At 42.6% G+C, this 18,822-nt stretch overlaps 1 protein-coding gene across 1 annotated transcript in view; it reads right to left on the reverse strand.

Annotated features, from left to right (window-relative positions):
• Nucleotides 1-16,034, reverse strand: part of ACTR3 (actin related protein 3) — a 29,329-nt gene extending 13,295 nt beyond the window's left edge. Inside the window, exons 1-2 of the mRNA XM_027461497.3 lie at nt 15,851-16,034; nt 1,284-1,339 (exon numbers count right to left, since the gene is read on the reverse strand). Of these exons, the coding sequence (XP_027317298.1) occupies nt 1,284-1,339; nt 15,851-15,894 (100 nt within the window). The 5' untranslated portion in view covers nt 15,895-16,034. The remainder of the gene's footprint in view (nt 1-1,283; nt 1,340-15,850) is intronic.
• Nucleotides 16,035-18,822: the final 2,788 nt, after the last annotated feature.

An 18,822-nucleotide genomic window follows, 5' to 3' on the forward strand; every position in this document is an offset into this window, starting at 1 on the left:
CCCTTCTCTTCTATTTTAAAAACATCCCTGTTGTATAAATTTCGCTGCTGAATGATCTGACAACTGACTTGGTTTCAAGTGTCAGAATATCTCTTTGCTTTCGTAACAAGAAAGTAATTTTCAAATGAAATAAACCAAGTCTGAATATGCTGAAAAAAGCACGCAAGCCCTAATTATATGAAATTAAATAATTTATCTATTTTTTTAAATTAAACTTGGCTAGGAAGCATAAAAAGCAATGTGAGGTTTTTTCATATAGATCAGTAAATCTAACGTTAAGATAAAGTTTGCATGTGAAAGACTAAATTAAATTGTAAGTTATATTTTATATGCCAGAGTTAACCACATGATACTTGGAAAGACACATGAATTGAGAACTATATATTAGAAATCAATCTAGAAGAGATTGCAAGGATTCTCTCGCATGTATAAAAACAGGAGAACGCATTAAGTGATTTAACATTAGCTTGCCATGAAAATGGCTTTTCTGACGCACATTTTGTACCCCAAAAAAACAAACAACAGAAAAACAGAGCCTGAACTACCAGTTCTTTTCTACAGCATTAAGCATTGTTACTTCCAGCTCTTTTCCTGTTGTATTTACAAGGAAAACTGGGTGTACTAATTACTCCTTTCTACCAGGATGCAATACTTGATTACTTTGGCCCCGATGAACATGAACACTGACAAAACACCAAATGGTGCAGAAGGTGAAGTATTTCTAAGGGAAGTATTATGAAGGGAAGTTGACTGAGCTCCACTCTCCAGGCAAGAGCCACATCCCTTCATGTGGCAGAAACATTTTAGAAGGCAGGGAGTGAATAAATAAGCAGTTTTACATTTGAAAGCATATGTTCCTTAATTTAATGTTTTGCAAGTAAAATAAGTAGCACAAGCTGTAATACTAAAAAATACCTGGGAAGCATAATATTTTTTATTATTATTATTTTCCTATTTATGATCACCCGAAGTTTTATCTGATCTATTAACTATCAGGAGAAGAATCTTCTAAAAAGCAAATATAGCCATGCTATAACTTAATATCTGAAGTTAATTTCTTGGAGATTGAAACCATCACAGTATGCTGTTTTAATGAATCTGTCTTTCTAAACTGAGCATTCAGAGCAAAAAAAGTCACGTAACCATCCTGTCATCAGTCACAGGTCTTTTCTATTTGCTTGGTTTTAAATACCCTTGTACATAGCACATGCTCAGAACTTAAAGGGATCATACCAACTTTTATGTGTAACTTGAGCACTCACATGCAAGTAACAAATACTTACATGAGGGAATAATGAACTGTGGTTCAGTGTTACCGGCATATCCGAGCTTCGTATACCTATTAAAGCAAAAAAAAAAAAAAACAACAGTTATAATATTTAACACAAGAAATACTAAAGATGTATTAAAGATTTAAAAAAAAAAAACACATGATGTGGGAAGAGAGGTGTGTTCGTTAAAAAATACAAAGTCCTTTTAAAAGAGGTGAACCAATGCCTCCTACTACAAAGCAAGTATTGTTGCTAGTTTCTACTCAATCGAAATGGCACTACAAAACATGAAGTAATTCAGTTTATCAATGACTAGGAGTAAAATTCAGTCACAGAAGTTGTTCTTCCCTCTTCAGGGATCTGCAGGAATCCTTTAGTGTATTTTCACGTAATAAATGTTAGCAGTAGAATTATTTTTGCAACTGCTAACCATAGGGGAAAAAATTCCCTTGGCCACGGGCTGCCAGCCAGACTTGAGGCAGGACTGACAACCACAAGCCTCTCCTGCCATGTCCTGCCATAGGTGCTACCAGTGACAGTGGTTTAACAGAAGTTAATAAATGGAAAATATTCTTAATGTGTTTAATAAGACTAAGGAGAGCAAAAAGAAGAGAACTACACACCTTTGCCCACTTGATTTCCAGAACACCCTACGGACATCACTTACTGGGATGAAATAAGAAATCTGACAAAATTCCCAAGGCATTCGTGGAAAAAAAAAGTCAATGAAATCCACAGTACCAAATCTTTGCTGCTGCAAGAAGTGTTATAAAAGAACAGCGCAGGCAAATTCTAATGTGTGCAAACCAACACGCATGCTGCATTTTGGGTTACAGCCTACGGACGAGGTTAACACACGCAGATCTAACAGAGATTGCATTTTCTTCATGCAGCCCCGAAGCTGCCCTAGCGCCAGCAGCAGGAGCAGGAGGCCCTGCAGCGGAACCACCACACCTTTCAGCCGTGCCATACAAACCTGGCACATCCTAGGCACCACGAGGCAGTGCTGACTTTAATAACCCATAAATCTGTGTCAACAATACAGCAAAATGCCAAGCAACGCATACAGTAACAGGCTAGAGTGTTTTGCTGTGATGCTGATGACACAGAGGCTCCCGAGCTGCTCACGTGTTTGCTACCACCTACACAGCTCCTGCTGCTGACACGAGCTGTGCCTGGTAGCACTGGGCCAGAAGTGTTATCCTAATGAAAAGGAAGATAAGTTTCCCTTTAACAAAGTGCTTAGCACAGGACCTCAACTAGAGCCAGAAATGCTTTGCAAGAGTGTTTTACAAGCTATAAAACCCATCTTGTCTATAACCCACTGCAACCGGTATAACCGTGCAAAAAAAACTTGACTTCGTATTGATCAACTGCTATGTTTACTGAAGAAGAAAAAAGGCAAAATAAAATACTTAATGGAAGAGAAAAGAAGTTAAACACCAGAAAGACATGTACAATTCACACGGAGACCAGCACGTACCGCACATGCCTGAACTCAGGACAGGCAACTCAGATTTTGCAGACTCGAGTTACATGAAAAGTTTTGCTTTTTTCTTTTAGATGCCTTAGATAGTTCCTAAGAAATCCCAAGTAAGAATCCCACAAGTTGATGCCTCTGTAACCAGCTAACGCAGAATACAGCTTTCAGTTCCAAATGAAAATTAATAATAAACCCAACAAATATTGACTCACTCTCTCCACCTTCCCATGCAAATCAGAAGCTGTGGCATGTAGGGTTTTAAAGCCGAACCTACAGAGGAACTTTGGACCCTGATGGCTACACAAGCTACTAGATCAGAAGTGCCTTGTCAAGCAATAGTCCGGCTTAGCTTTCTTTAAGTGCCCTATTTCAAAGAAAACAGAAGTTAAAGTGCTGCAGGTAACATGCTGTTTAGTTGCTTGTGGTGTTGGAAACTGCCCGGTATGCACACATCCAGCAGACAGGAAGAAAACCAGCCAAATGAAAGACGTATTTTAAATAAAAAGGCTGTATTCAGACATAAAATCAGCATATCTAAAAATACTATGGCCTACTCAGCAAAGAAAAGTCTCCTGACTCATGGAAAAAAAGCCCAGTTTTTAGATTTCTGAAAAAGGACAAAGAAAACCCCACGTGGCTTCTGGTGTCGGAATATTAAAGCCTTAAAGCAGCTCTCCAACGTAGTCTCAGATGCAATGCTTCAGATTTCTAGTAGATCCAAGCTTCCCAGCCAGGCTCTGCTCTGCATGGGGAGCACCACCATGCCCAGCTGTGGGTGAGGGAAATAACCCACCCTCCTCACCTCCTGCAGCTTCCCCAGGCACCATCCCACAGCCCGCGCCTAGGGCTGCTGGGGAACAAGCAGCAGGCTTCCTCTTCCTAGCCACGAGGCAACAGACGCTCTTGAATTACAACAGAGTGTGAAACCAGTTAAGCCAAAACTATAAAAGTTAATACAAAACTGCAGCTCTCCGAGTGTGCAGTCTAATAAAAGCTTCTTTAATGACTGGGTTTTGCGAAGAGTATTGTTCAGATTGATGAGTTCTGTTCTACCAGCCACTTCATGTGAATTGCTCAAATCTTCTGAAAAAAAAAACGATACCTTGGGCAAGCTGGATTTTCCAAGTCTCGGATTTCCACAGAGCAATTCACGCAGCGTGCCTGAGTAATGGATGATTCACGGGGGAATGAGGCACGCCCTGCCTTGTTCAGGGTAGGGATCCAGTATCTTCTGGCACTCCTGAAAAACCTCCTGACATTAAGATATCACAAGGCAGCACCAAGGCTGGATCGCACTTCCCCTGGAAACCACAGCTTCGTTTGCTTGCTGCGCACACAGAGGTGACAGGAGCGACGTCCATGGAAAACGCAGGCACACATCGCTTGACGAGACTCAAACTCAGCTCTCCCACACTGAATTTGAGGCACTTGGCAGCAAAAGAGCAAGGCACAACATAGACGAGGACAAACATTAGCTATGTGGATTTCTATTGAAATCTGCAAAACAGAACTGATTTTCAAGACCCCAAAGGTGGAAACCTGCACTCAGCCTCCATCATGCAGACGACCTTCGGCTACCTGAAGTGTTTCTGCAGCCCTATTAGCTCACTTAAGGAAAAAGGAGAAAAACATTAAAAAATGTTGGATAATAACTATTTGGGCTGCCTTTAGAAGATGAACTACAGAACACCCAACCCCAGCAGGGCCTCACACAGCACCCCATGGTCTGGCCTGGGCAGATGCTGTGACAACCACAAACATGTCATTGGGGGGGGGGAACGACACACATTCAGAAGATAGTGGCAGTTCCTTCTCACTTGACTCTACTCATCTACACCTTAACCATCAAGGCAGGAGCATCACTCGGGTCCCACCCACCTCAAACTCACACCCTGAAATTAAGAAGTAGTTCTGTGCTACTCCGCATGAGAGCTTTCTGCAAGGACAGCCAAAAGGCTCTTCGCAAAGCTCTCAGTTACACTAATGGGATTTCTTCTGTGCACTCTCTCACCTAGAATGGATGTTTCTAAGGCTAGGACATGAAAGCAGTAAGTTCACTTGAAGGTTACTTGCATATCAGTCACGCAGACGATTTTAGAGCTAAGAGGAAACAGCACTTAGAGCAAGAACCTCTAATGAGCACATCATTAAAAACCTCCATCTGCAAACCACAAGCCCTGACCATGTGCCTTTCCTCCATTTCTTTTCTGTCCATGATGAGTGTCATTCTGCTTCCATTCACCCAAATTATACACCCCAATCCTGACACAACTGTAGTTTTAACAGAAGCCTTAAGAATAGGGGAGAATTATTTCTTGGATAACACATTGAAGTACTGAGAAGCAGATGAGAAATGTGGTGGCCCCATATGAGCTGAACCCTACACCTGCTGCTGCCAGTGCTGTGCAAAGACACAAGGAGTTACCAAGTGCAAGCAGAGCAGAGGCACGGGTAAAGTTCTGATTCCTGCTCCAAAGACTGCTGAAATGTTTTATTCTGTGATGGTAGAGATGTGGATACCTCAAAGACACTACACGTTGCTTCCTGCAAGAAGCTGAATTTTGCAAGTTACACTGCCAACAGGAGTGAAAACGACCACGTGCTCCCAAGTGCACTTTCTCCATTAAAATCCAACCTAACAAACTCTTCTCCCACCACACCACAGAAGTAAACTCTCCATATGTGCTACCTGGACACCAGCAAGGAGCATTTTAATATCTGCACATGAATCTGCTTGCTAAAATAATGTTTATGCAGACATCCTCCACTGTAGCTTGACACGCTTTGCTGCATAACTAATTCTTACAGAAAACTAGATAAAGCAACTGCACAAAATAGGGCTTTCCTTTCGTATTTCAATTTATTAGGTTCCAGGCATTACTGATTCTCACATTTATATTAGCATTATTAAGTAAGTGGCATCGTTATGAATGGCTTAAGATGTAAAAAGGTTATCTTGTGATTTTATGATTTCACAGTTTCACAGCAGGCCACTGTACAAGTATGCAGGATAGCACAAATGCCACTTAAGGTCACCAGAGTACGTAAATCCTTTCTTGCAGGTGTGCACACAACAGCAAGATTCTCCTCTGGCAAAATTACCCTCATTCTAGGAAATGAGTAATTAAATGAGCAGGTTGAAGAAGGCACTACAGAAAAGCTGAGAATGTGACCCAGTTCTATGGGACATACAGGCAGGCATGTGCTAATACATTCCAAAGGGCATGACATACATCAAGTGACAAAAACAGCATTTTTTTAACCAGAAAGGAAAGGGATCCCACCCATCAGTCTCCAACTCCTTACAGATAGGTGTCCATGCCACCAGATAAGCTGCTGTTGGAGAAAAACCCAAGGGGTCCTACTTCACTGGTGCAGAGAGATTGCACAACCTCAAAAACTAGAGGGTGACAACTTCAAAGGGTATGATATCCTTTCCTGTTTTAACTGGTGAATTCTGCACTGACGTGATTTATAAGATAGATATGGTGGTTTTACTGTCTCCTATCTTTTGGTAACAAAACTGCCTTAAAATGAAGTGGAAAACTTTTCCAACATGGATGAACCCATAGCTTTTAGATGCAGAGCCCCTCCTGACTGAAAAGCCTGAACAAGCCCTTACGTTTTTATTTGCTGTTTTACTTCATTCAGACTTCTCAAGAAACAGATGAGAGTGAGGACGGAAAAAAAAAAAAAAGAAAGAAAAAGACCACACCTAGGGAGCATTTGATTCTTAAATCCCCATAAAGAGAAATAATGGGAAATTGATGGTGAAAGCAAGGAAATCCATCCTCCCCCTTAAAAAGAGGTCCCATGCTCCAGCAGGTGTAAATTGCTTAAACAGCAGCAGATCATCAGAAGCCCCTGAAGGAACTGATTATATTAGGAAAATGGGACTTCCTTTAATGAATTAAGATGTCCTTGATAAAACACGAGATAGCAGAAGACTTTGGAATGAGTTGTGCCCTTTATATTACTTTATATCTTTAGCTAATACAGATCATCTTTCACACATCATTAGGTTTTTAGTTTTAGGGGTTTTTTTGTGTGTTTTTTTTTTTTTTTTTTTTTTTTAAATAGCAGCTGCTTAGATGAAAAGTTTTAAAACACCCGTTGATCAAAAATGTTTCAAGCACTCAATAGTGAAAGCCAAAGCGTTAGTTCTACAAATGGAAAAAGCACACAAGATTAGAAATGCTTTTAGATCCTGGTTAATGCATAAAAGACACATCAAGTGATGGCTAAAGTACTCTCAAGTACGTATGGGACCCCTGGGCACCAGAGAGGGATTTGGCAGTTTGCAACTTTGGCCTTGGAATGAACAGCATTAGCACGTATTTGAAACCATTTCCTTGCTTCTCAGGTGGAATATTGCATCAAGCCACTTGAAGAAAAAAGTCACCTTGACAACTAACACTTCTTTGCCATATGCCGTAACAGACAGGGTAAGACAGAACAGAAGCAGACTGAAGTGGTATGCAATTTGAAAGGTAATGTCAAAAATTAAAGCAGTGCAATATCAAAAGCAGCTTAAAATAAATGTTTGTTAGAAGTGTTTGTTTCCTGAAAAGAGGAAAAAAAAATAAGGAAGGCTAACATTTTTTTTTTAAGTATCTGAATAAAGAATCCTTGACAAAAACACGGTTCTGCTTTTTCTTCACAGCTACACCTGCAACTCAAAGTACAGATACCATTGCAATGCTCACCAGTAAAATCGAGCTTAAAGCACAATAAAAACTGCCAAGTCATGGCCACAAATGGACAGAAGCCTCCAGGTGTGTGTAAAAGGAGTGCAGGCAGCAGCAGGCACTACAGACACTCACAATAAGGTCAGCTGCATTTGAAAACTGGCACCTGGAGAATCTTATTAACTGCAGCCTGGGGAGAAAACAAAGCTCAAAGCTACCACTGTGCACAGCTCCTATTTTGCTAACAGTTGAGGGGAATTTTCCTAGCATTTGGGCAGAACAGAAGAGAATCTACATTCAAGATTGCTTTATGTTTACTTGCATCTTTGATTTAAATTAAAAGCCCCAACAGCATTGAGAATCGACTCTAGAAGCTCTCCCCTCCTGAAGTCAGCAGGAAGATAAGATGCATTTATTAGCGAGAGACCTTAGGTTAGGAGTGAGTCACGAGCAGCATACCTGAAAGCCACCCCTACTTAAACGTCTAAGGCTAACAAAACCCAAGGTCAGGCACCCTGATGTCAATAACATCTAAACTTGTAGTCCTAGTCAATTTGATTTCTATTTGTAAAATCCCTTTCAGATATTTAATGCTGACATGTCCTTTAGCACAGAACGGAGTTAGTTCTGCTTTGAATACATTTTCCTCAAAGTCAGAGAGGCAAACGGCCTTGGATATTATCTTTGCATAATGAAAGCAGTTTGTGTTGGCAAAAGCAGAATGCTCTCTTTTTCCTCGCTGCTTCCTTCGAGACTTTTATATTAAATCATTTTAAAAAGCATTTTAACAGTGCCTCTGTGTTACACCACACCCACACAATACTAACCTATACAGATTTTTTTTAATTTACATTTAATTTGCTCTCTGAGCACTTTCTATAGTCTGACTCCTCCATATAGGATGTCCAAGTAGGAGGAAACAATACCCCAAGTCCGGAAGTCATCATGACTGATTCCTTACACTGTAAATTACTTTTTATGAGAGGGAGATTAACTTCGCAACTTTCCACACCATTTGTCCAAAACAAGCTGAACACCGTGCAGACATACTGAAAGAAAAGAATAGGTGAGTATACCTAATATTTGACAGCTAAAACAAGAAGGGACCAATTTAAACAACAAATACACAATTTCCCAGTGAACAAAACCCTGCACTGGGGATGCTGGTGACCAACACACCACAGCAACATGCTCATGGATAAATTGGCAAAACCTTCAAGCCATGATGCAGATGGAGCCACAGCTTGCACAAACCTGAGTGAACTTGATGGTTTTTCCCAAGAAAATGCAATGCATTGGCTAAAAGTGTAAATAGTTAATCCAGATTAAAAGAGAGAAGATCACTTCTGCTTGCTATTGGCACTACAGCTGTGCCTGAGAGCTGCAGCCCTGAACGGACAGCTGTGTGCTGTCACCCCAGTGATATCCCAGCAGAGGGCAAGATGAACCCAAAGGGACTGGCAGACCATGGAGAGGAGACCAGGAGCCCGCAGCAAGCCCTGCTGGCAGCTCAGGCTTCCCACCTGCTCAGTACTGGCCACCTCTTCAGCAGGTAGCCAAGCACTTTCTGAAAAGGATATGCTTGCATAGAAATATCAATTTACATACTTACCTGATCACACCACACTTCTATTAAAATGTGGCTTTGAATTAGAAAGAGTTGCTTGTAGAAAAGTGTGCCTTACTAAGCTGGGGCTGAAAATCTATCACTGAGTTTTGGTGTAATAAAAGGTAGGTCTCATTTAGCAAGTCATATTGTGAGAGTTCTTGCAGATGATAAACAGCATGAGAAATTGAAGGCAAGTCATGACAAAAGTGGACATTGAAAAATTGATGAGATATTGCATCAACTACATTATTAAAATTTCAATTAATTCACTGACAGCAGGGTACAATCAAAATAGAGCGGACAGCCTCCTGCCTGCATCTTGTTCTCTACAGACTGATCACGACATAACACATCCAGCGCACAGCTGCGGACACTCACAGTGACCACAAGAGAATTATGCAGAGAAAAACGATATCTAGATTTTCTACTTTCCACATCTAGGCTTAAAAAAGCAAAGTCACGCTCAGGTCAAAAAAAAGAGGGAGGGAGGGAAAAAAAAAGACTGACATTGTGACCTACAGAAAGTCAGTGGATGAAACAATGACTTCTTCAACTTGGATACAATCCTCCCTTGGCAACTGATTCCTTTGCAGAAAGTTAAGGCAACATCAGCAGTAGCACTTGGAAAGGACAGATCAGTATCATTTTGATGGTTAAAATAACCCCGATTCGGGCACTTCTAAGTCTGCATTCAAAGCGGTATTTTTAAGGATCTACCCAAGGATATATATTAGATCAGTACACCTACGTATATTTTAGTTCATTGACTAAAAAGAGGAAGTTGCAAAGACCCCTTTTTCTATTTCATTGGGACTGACTAAAATGTTAGTTGTTTTACCCTTGGATTTATAATTTTCTCCTTCAAGTCTTTAAATGAACAATACCTAAATTAAAAGAGGTCTTGTTGGAAATCAAAGCTTTTTTGCATTTTTTTTTTCCAGAGTCTGCAATGATGAAACAAAATGTTGAAACTTTTACACTCATGAACTAAATGAGAAACTTTGCAGTTGGTCTTGTGCCTATGAAATAATAGAGAAGATGGATTGCTACTCAGGAACAAGTATGGCATTTCTGAATTCATTGAAGCCGTATTTGCAACTAATCTAGATGCTCAAACATGCATCACACCCATACAATCAACATCCTTTCTGGGCAAAGTGTTCACGCGAGGTAATAACAAGCGACCAAGAAGGGAGCAGAGAGCCTGCTCTGTGCCACCCACACCTTCCCCAAAGCCGCCGCCACCGCCAGGGCCGTGCTCTGTTCTCAACTGCTGCATGAGCTTCCCACGCACGCCCGACCAGGAGCCGTGCTGTACATGAAAGGGGGCTCATTTATCAGCAACTTCACAGATCTGGCCCATGGATGCAAGCAGTTTTGTCCTCTGCTCAGAAATGTATTCCTTTCCCCCTCCCCCCCCCCCTATTTTTTTTTTTTAAATATCAAGCTTAAGTGGGAAGCAGGGCAAGGAAAGCAAAAAGAAGGACCAAAAGGTGTTGTGGAACTTGAATGGTTTCTGACGTGCGTTCAAATAACATGTAAGCTGACTCCTGTAATGGCATTCCTACAGAGAGGGAGGAATATACAGCAATCTGTGTGTAAAGGAATATGGATTTTAATGGACATAATGAGTGCTTATAGCATTTTAACAGACTGTGATGTACTAGAATTACTTAAGAAATCCTGTCAATCATAGGTCTGCAGAACCTTTTCTCAATTATTGAAAATATATATATTTTAAGCCACCAACTCAATCTAGCACAACACCTTTTTTCATGTTAAGGATGAAGCATTTCCTCCTCCGTCCCTGACCACTCATTTACTGGCAAGCAAAAGATATTCTGAAAATCCTGGAAGAATGTTTTTCCATATTCCATTAAGGAATGATTTCATTCATGCTTTCCGTTCTGAAAAATTACTTCTCGGATAACACAAAATAGAGAGAATTCATCCCAATACAGGCAGTTTTCACGAAGACTGGAACCCATGAACAGTCACAACAAGACATCTGATGGAAACGTTCACTGTTATAAATCACAGTGCTGAAGCAATTCATACTCAGTATAAGTAAGGATGTGAAAAATCCATGGAAATAGCCCGTGCCTGGAATGTTAGGAAAGAAAACTCTTTTCAAGGCCCGATATAAGTTACTTTTAAGAAATTTATGTTAAGTAGCTAAGAGTAGAACCACAAAAGTTGCAGATCAAACAAAATACAGGCTGTTACTTCCCTTATGTTGGTTCCTTGTCTCATGTATGTTTGCTGTCTACTGAAGATTAGATTCTCATGGATCTCATACTCTTTTACACTACCAGGACAAAACCCAAAAGTGAAACAGAACAACACAATCCTGTTACAACTTTTCACACTCAACCTACAAATACTTTTGTCTACTTAAGACCATGAAGGTTTACACGTGTTGCACAAAGATTAACTGTAGAAGTAAGATTTGTTGAGAAGCATCCCCCAAAGCTTGCTCTGCTGCATGCACCAGAAAAGCCCTAGCCCCAGCATCTCTGAGGTCTCATACACCAAAGCCTTCCTTCATTTTTGGCAAAACTTGTTATAGAAACTCCCCAGGAAACTCTCAGGGAGACAACTGATTCCAAAGAAGTTTGCAACTTTAGAACAAGACTTGGAAATCCTGAGCAGCCTCAGCTTTCCCAGCTCTCAGCTGAGAGGCTCTAGGGACACTCGTGCTCCCACTGCGAACATCACAGCTTTCTCAAGTCTGATCCAAAACCTTTAATTCTGAATTCTAGAATTCAGAGGGATAAAAAAGGAAGAAAAAAACATGCACCCATTTTTGTAACCTGTATAAGGGAAATAAAAAGGTGCCTAGCTCAGCATGTAAAAAGAGATAAAAAATCAACAAGGGAGACCAACATTTTTTCCTTCTCAACTGTGTAAGCTAGTTTACCCAGAGGGATAACAATCATCCATGACCCTACTGATGCAAAAGAATTTGGGGTACACTAGAACAAAGCTACTCACTAGAGACAGCCAAGTATCAGTTGGTAACGGATCCACCTGGAAGCCACAGAAAACTGCATGAAAGCCTATAAAATGTAAAGTTAAGGTATGGAAAACACAAACACTTTCCTTCAAATCATTTTCCTTGCTAAAATGAAGTTCTCATTTTGGAACTGCAGTAGGTTACACAGCCACTTAGTTCAGCTCAACTGAAGAGCCATTAATTTGAACACTTGCAATTATCTGCCATCCCAAATGAGCTAATTCAGTGTTGTGCAAGTTCATACTAAGAGAAAACCACGTTCACAATGATTAGAGAAATACAGCTCAAATCTAGATGTCAACCTAATCAAGCTAAATTCTGAAGTGGCGTAGGAAGAGCTTTTAATCGTGACTTTCAGGCTGTTCAATGTTCACCCATAGAAGAGAACAGCAAGAACTATTCAAATACCCAAAAGACACGCAGTAAGAGACTCCAGCCTACTGAGATTAAAAAATGACTAAGAGGCTTTTTCTTTCTTTAGTGTGTTGTTCATATACCTGAAATAAATAATATGGATTCGTTTCCTTTTCATATTTTAAAATGCACATAGTCCTTACACCCCCCTCAATACAAAGTATCATTAACAGCATACATACAGAGTCAGTGAACATCATAAAAAGAACAGCACACAGCTCCAAAGAGAAGAGAAAGGGGTTCACATTAGCCAAGCTATATCCCATTCAACATTACCATGGACAACTACTTCCTGACACTAGTACTTCCAATATTGTTTCACAGATTTCCCAACAAAGCAGCAATATGCTTAAAACTAAGCCAGACAACACTATCAATTACAGAAAGAAATAATCCTGTGCTAAAACTGTGCTAACTGTCTGAGCTCTTCAGATATTTCATTCCCATGTCTGTAACCTTATTATGTAATAAAGAAGAAACTGCTTCATCTAAGGTTTGTTTGGTTTTTAACTGCAATTAGGTATTTTACCTGCTCTTACTCATTACCCTATTTTCTAGATAGCAGGTTTGGTCAAGCAAAGAATGCACAAGAACTTCTGAGGAATGCATCGCTCAAAATAACAAGTGTAATTCTGGAAGAATTTTGCTGCACCCATAATCCGATTGCCATGTCACTGACTTTACCCATTTGCCAGCTCCAGCTATATGACATATACTTGGACTATCCCTAAAGCATTTGACTAACTGTTAAAACATCAAATGACAGGTATTACATGATCTCCCTAACCTCTTCTGTGCTTTGTTCCCTTTATGCTTGAAAAGCGGTTCTTAAAACACGCCTGAGCTGTGCAGGCGGATGCTGAAAAGCACAACTCAGCCATCTCTTCCCCCTCTCATCCTTCTCCTTCCCCCTGGATGCTAGCTGGCCAAAATACACATGTACACCACTCAGGTCAACAAACGGAACCCTGCAGAATCTGTAACTACATGTATAAAACATGTAGAAGAGCTACTGAGGGTGTCTTCCTCCATCTGCCCTTTTGCTGATTAAGGTTATTAATTTACAGTCCAAGGACTGTCCCTTACCTGTAAAAAAAAAAAAAAAAAAAAATTATTGGAAAACTTGTGCGCTTTTGAAGTCCTGCCTATTCTACGCAAGACAGCTTCTTTCAACCTTACCGTATTGGTTATGCTTTCTAAAACTCTTTTCCTGCTTTCAGTGGCTCTAACTTGTCTTGTCCACCAAAATTAAAGCAAGCACACAGTAATGTAGCTGAATCCTCAGCTGATCTGCACAGAGCACAAGACTTACATGATTTGTGTGCAGTGATCTCGCTTATACACACAAAATGAGATGGGGTTGCATTAAAAAAACGAGAGCTATGTGATTATGCTATCCCATCCCAACACACCTGTTTCCTATTTGTGTCAGGCATTAGATTTCTCCTTTATTAATTCACTACTTCACACCTTCATCTACTTAAATCAATGAAATCCAACAAGCCCAACTCTCTGGTGTGCTTTCAACACTAAACGTCTTTGTCCACAGTTTTATGGAGCACAATGTCAGGGAAGAAAGAAGAACCTCGCCCTTTCAAGCGCTTAAGAAACAGAAGTGAGAGCAGAACTGTTTGGGTTGTTTTCAAATAAACATGGCCTGACAATAAAACACTATCTTAGAGAGATCTACAATGACTGGAAAAAAGGATAAGTACGTGAAACAGGCAGAAGATTTGGTCAGCATCACATACAAGAATGCTAGAGTATGCCCTGTGCAATTAAGTTGATTAATGGTGTACTTATGTTCCGATCTCTTCAGGAAGATTTGCTTTTAACTCTAAGGTCCCTTGGTACACTTCTCCCATTAAAAAGCCAACATCATTTCTTACACTGCTATATTCTCGCATGCTGCTTCTGCTTGGCATCACTGAAAGCTCTGAGCCAATCTCTTGACACCAGTGCTCACAACCTGTATTTTGCAAGCCTAGAAAGACAGGATTACCACAACGGGACTACCTGTAATGCACATACATGCGAGATGGGAAGAAGCTTCTACTGGCATGTGGCAGAGTGCATTACAAATCTTGGCTCTGAAAGATAAATAGTACATACAGACATCATGTTACACTCTTGTATATTTCTCGTATATTACTCGCAACTACACACTCTCAGTCCTCCTGTGCTCACCTTCCTTTCACCCCACTGAATTCAATGTTTTAATTCCAGCTCTACAGATATGACTTGAACATCTGTACACTTAACATTTGTATGGAATAGACATATATGCCTGCTCTTCTTAAACGCTGATTTGTTAACATCCTACACCAAATGGATTATCTTAAAGGGAAGAAAGGGATGTGCTTTCAAAAAGCAAGTGCCTGGATTTCAAACGAACACGCCCTTTCAGAAGAGCATTGTAAATATCCATACCTATGCTGCATTCACTAAGAAACTTCTTCCATTATTTTCAGGAAGGTGGATGAGAAGTGAAACAAAAAGATACACTTAGAAATTCGCAGTGGCAGCTGAAGGAGCTTTGAAAAGAAACCCGCGTTTCCCATCACAGTAAAACCCCAGTGCACAGCAGCTAAAATAAAACACTCCATCTTTAAAACCGTACGCAGGGAGCAGCTCGCAGAGCGGTTTTCACTTCCTGAGTGCGCTGCCGTAAGCGGCACAGCGTGACCCTTCCCACAGGCACCTCCGAGGCTCTGCTACCGAGGTCTCCAGAGACACCGAAAGCCGTGCCACGGCGGAAAAGGAGGCTGAATCCCAAGGGCTGCCTCCCGAAATCAGGTTTTAGGCTATATATCACTGGCAATTCATCCTCTTCACCTCCTGGTTGCTGCTAGATAAAAAGAAGAGTTTCTAAAACGGATTTGGTTCAGGTTTGACACTGAAAACTGCCTTATAAGGTATAAAAGCCTGAAAGCAGGAAGAGGCTTTGACAAAACTAAGGAAGTTCCTCTGCGCTTGCTCACTACCGGAGGAGGCTTTTTTTTTTTTTCCTCCCTTTCCACAGAGAGAAGTAACAGAGAATAAATGACCCAGGCAGCGGCGACAACAACGGGGGGCCCCCCGAGCTCAAGCCACCGAGGGGGGCCGGCTGCAGGCAGGGCCCTGAGCCCAGGCAGCCCCTCGGGGAGGGCTCGGGGCTCCTGCCCGGCTCCTGCCGGCACAGCACAGGGCCGGCGGAGGCCTCCCCGCTGCCGGGCACCCTGAGGGAGCCGCGGGTGGATGCGCTCCCTGCTCAGCCCAGCCCAGCCCTGCCCAGCCCCACACATCCCCGGCGCCCCCCACGGCAGCAGGGGGGGAAGGCACACGCCCGCCACCCGCCAGCCCCGAGCTGTCAGCAGCCGCCCCGCTCACCCCGTGCCGCAGTCCACCACGCAGGCGGGAAGCCGCCCGGCCATGCTCCTCGCTAGCGGCGGTGCTCGGGACGGCGGGCAGCCCTGGGCGCGCTCCGGCTCCGCTCGGCTCCGGGGGGCGAGGGCACTTCCGCAGGGCGGCCGCGCCTCCTCCTCCTCCTCCTCCTCCTCCTCCTCCCCGCCCGGCCCGGCGAAGCCCAAGATGGCCGACCCGCCCCTCCCTCTCCTCCCTCCTCCCTCGGTGGCGGCGGCGGGCGCGACAACCCCAGCCCTCTTCCCTCTGACGTCCGATCTCGCGGCCTCGCCGTTGCGCGGCGAGGAGAAGTGGAGCGGGCGGGAGGAGTTTTTATTTTTTTGTTCTTTTTTCCTTCTTTCATTCTCTCTCTTATTTATCTATTTATTTATTTATTTTACACAGTCACCCGCCCTGTCTGAAGGTTCTCCCGAAAGGACGCGGCATCAGGCCTCCTGTCGCGTCGTCCCCAGCGGAAATAGTATTTTAACGCCGAAACCCTGACAGAAGGCAGCAGCGTGGTGTTAAAAGCGCTGAGGGGATGGCTTCCTGCAGGCACTGCCACTCAGGGCCGTGGGTGGCTGTCCCTGCAGCAGCACTGACGGACTGCTCCAGGAAAACCGCCACAAAGGGCAAATACAGAAGTCAGTGTTGCTTGTTCTGCTTTTTGGTGTTTCCAGAGGCACCATGGAAGATGCTAGGTGGCTGCCTGCAGCCCTGTTAGCAGGCAAAACTCTCGCTTGGGAAGGTACCAGATGCCTCTCATCCTGCAGTCTGCTTCCCCTCTGCCATCTTGAAGCCCTCAAGCATCTTAGCCACAGACGCCCATAGGAGTGTTGATCTGAGGTCTCATTCCTGCTTTACTGCCCACCATTAAGACCTCTGTGCTACAATCTCACATAATCAGAGCCAGAAGCATAGATTCTGCCCCAGATATCTGTCCCAGAAAAAAAAAAAAAAAATCCAATAGGATCAATGGTGTCCATTGCTTCTTGGGTTCGACCATAACCCTTTTGCCTGGGATACTGAAGCTTTGAACAGGCCAGGAGGTCATTTCTGATTCAGGATAATAAATTGCTCATATTGCCTATATGAGAGGCACCGTGCTGTGGTTTTCTGCTGAGCATATCTATAGTACATGACTTCATAGCTTCACCCCTCCCAGCCTTTCATACACAGCAACATGGGAAGCCATGCTCTTCCCCTTTCTGTTACCCTCTCTTTCTTGTAGCAAAAGCACATAAACCTTCAAATAAGAACAGGTCATACCCTTGCCCACAACAGAGCAAATGAGATGACAGAAAAGAGATGAATAGGTAAATCAAATCAATGTACACTCGAACTACAAGACTAACAGAATTAGCTGTCAGCTGGAAATGATGATAAATAATGAGGGTTGGCTGTGCAGCTCACCTTACTCCCACACTCCTTTTGAAGAATTTTTCATCCCAAAAGGGGCAAGGATGCACCCTGTTGGGGTTTTGGCTTTCAGATGGAAAAAAATAAAAACCATTCAAGGGGTCACTATTTTCCTTCTCTTCCCACCTTTCACAGTCCTTCAGGGTTTGCAGAAGACTGCTGTGTTTATCAGATCTGGCCCAGTTCTTGCCCCATGGTATACTGTAGTCACACATTTTTTGTTTGCTGTCAAAGTATTTTAATATTTTTGCTATTCTGGTATTGTGCCTTTCAGGTATTTTTCAGTTTGCTGCTACAGCTGTGGCAATGTGGAGATGTGGGTTTGATGTTGTAATCTGATGTCGCAACCAAGACCTATTTGGTTGCCCATCCAGAGGAGTAGTGTCAGGCCTCAGAGTGTACTAATTGACCTTAATGGCATTAATCTGCCTCACCTGGGGCTTCTACTCCACACTCCCTGCCCTGAGCACAGGAGCCACAATGAAGTCCTGGGCTCTTAGCCCTTGTTTGAATTATGGTGCAATGTGTGTGGTTCCAGGCTGACTTCCTGGCCCAGTCTTGGGCCTACTTCATCCTTACAGACCTCCCTGTTGGTCACCGAGCTGTGTCTGATGTTGTTTTCTGTTATTGTCATCATTTCCTGGTTTGCAGACTGATCTTCTGGATTGACTTTGGACCCGTTTTACCCTGTCTCATGAACTTGTCTGATGATGTGGACTCTTGGTTCAACCTGGTCACTATCTTAGGTTCTGCCTAATTAGTCTCACCTAGGTGCTGCAGGACATGCTCTGGCTGTTACTGCACCTGGCTCCACATCCCTCAGGGAAACCACCAGCCCTCAATGCATTCTTTCAGTGGTTTTGCTTCCTTGTCCAAGCATTGGTACTCCTCACTTAGATTAGTTATCTTTGAATAAGGACAGCCTTGTTTCCTGAGTTGGCTCTCTTGTAGGGTTAGACAAAGGTCGGGGCCAGTGCAAAGGGAAGGGCTAAGTACATGCCCTTCAGGTTGAGATTGGAGAGCACAAAAACATCCCTTCATGTAGCAGCTAGACCAGTTCAGTTGTGAAGTCAAGCTACCATCTGGCTTCTGTGAGCTGCCAGAGTTTCCTGAGGAACACAGGCAAGGAATGGAGATACTCAGTACATTAACATTTTTATTTTAATACCAAAGTAAATTATGAATAGAACATAATGAGTCAGTTTGCAGATAATGAAAGGGATTTCTGAAGAATATTCTGTGGGCTGTGAGCTATCTTCTGCTAGAATGTGAAAGATGAATATCTGACAGATTTTCAGAGAAAGTGCAAATAGTCCCTTTCTAATGCATATGCCCATGTATGTGTACATAAGTACATATTTATCTAAAGTAAATACAGCTAGTATATAAAGTACCATGTGGACTTTTCACTTTCTTCTTGGTTTTATCACCTAGCATTCAGGGTTATACATGCACCAATACAACTGCTACATCTGACAGATGGAGCCCTGGAGTGAGAGGGCAGCTGAGTGCTCCAGTTGCAGAAGTTCACGTAACCCCAA

The sequence above is a fragment of the Anas platyrhynchos genome, chromosome 7 (genome assembly GCF_047663525.1).
Source record: "Anas platyrhynchos isolate ZD024472 breed Pekin duck chromosome 7, IASCAAS_PekinDuck_T2T, whole genome shotgun sequence".
In the NCBI taxonomy this organism is placed as follows: Eukaryota; Metazoa; Chordata; class Aves; order Anseriformes; family Anatidae; genus Anas; species Anas platyrhynchos.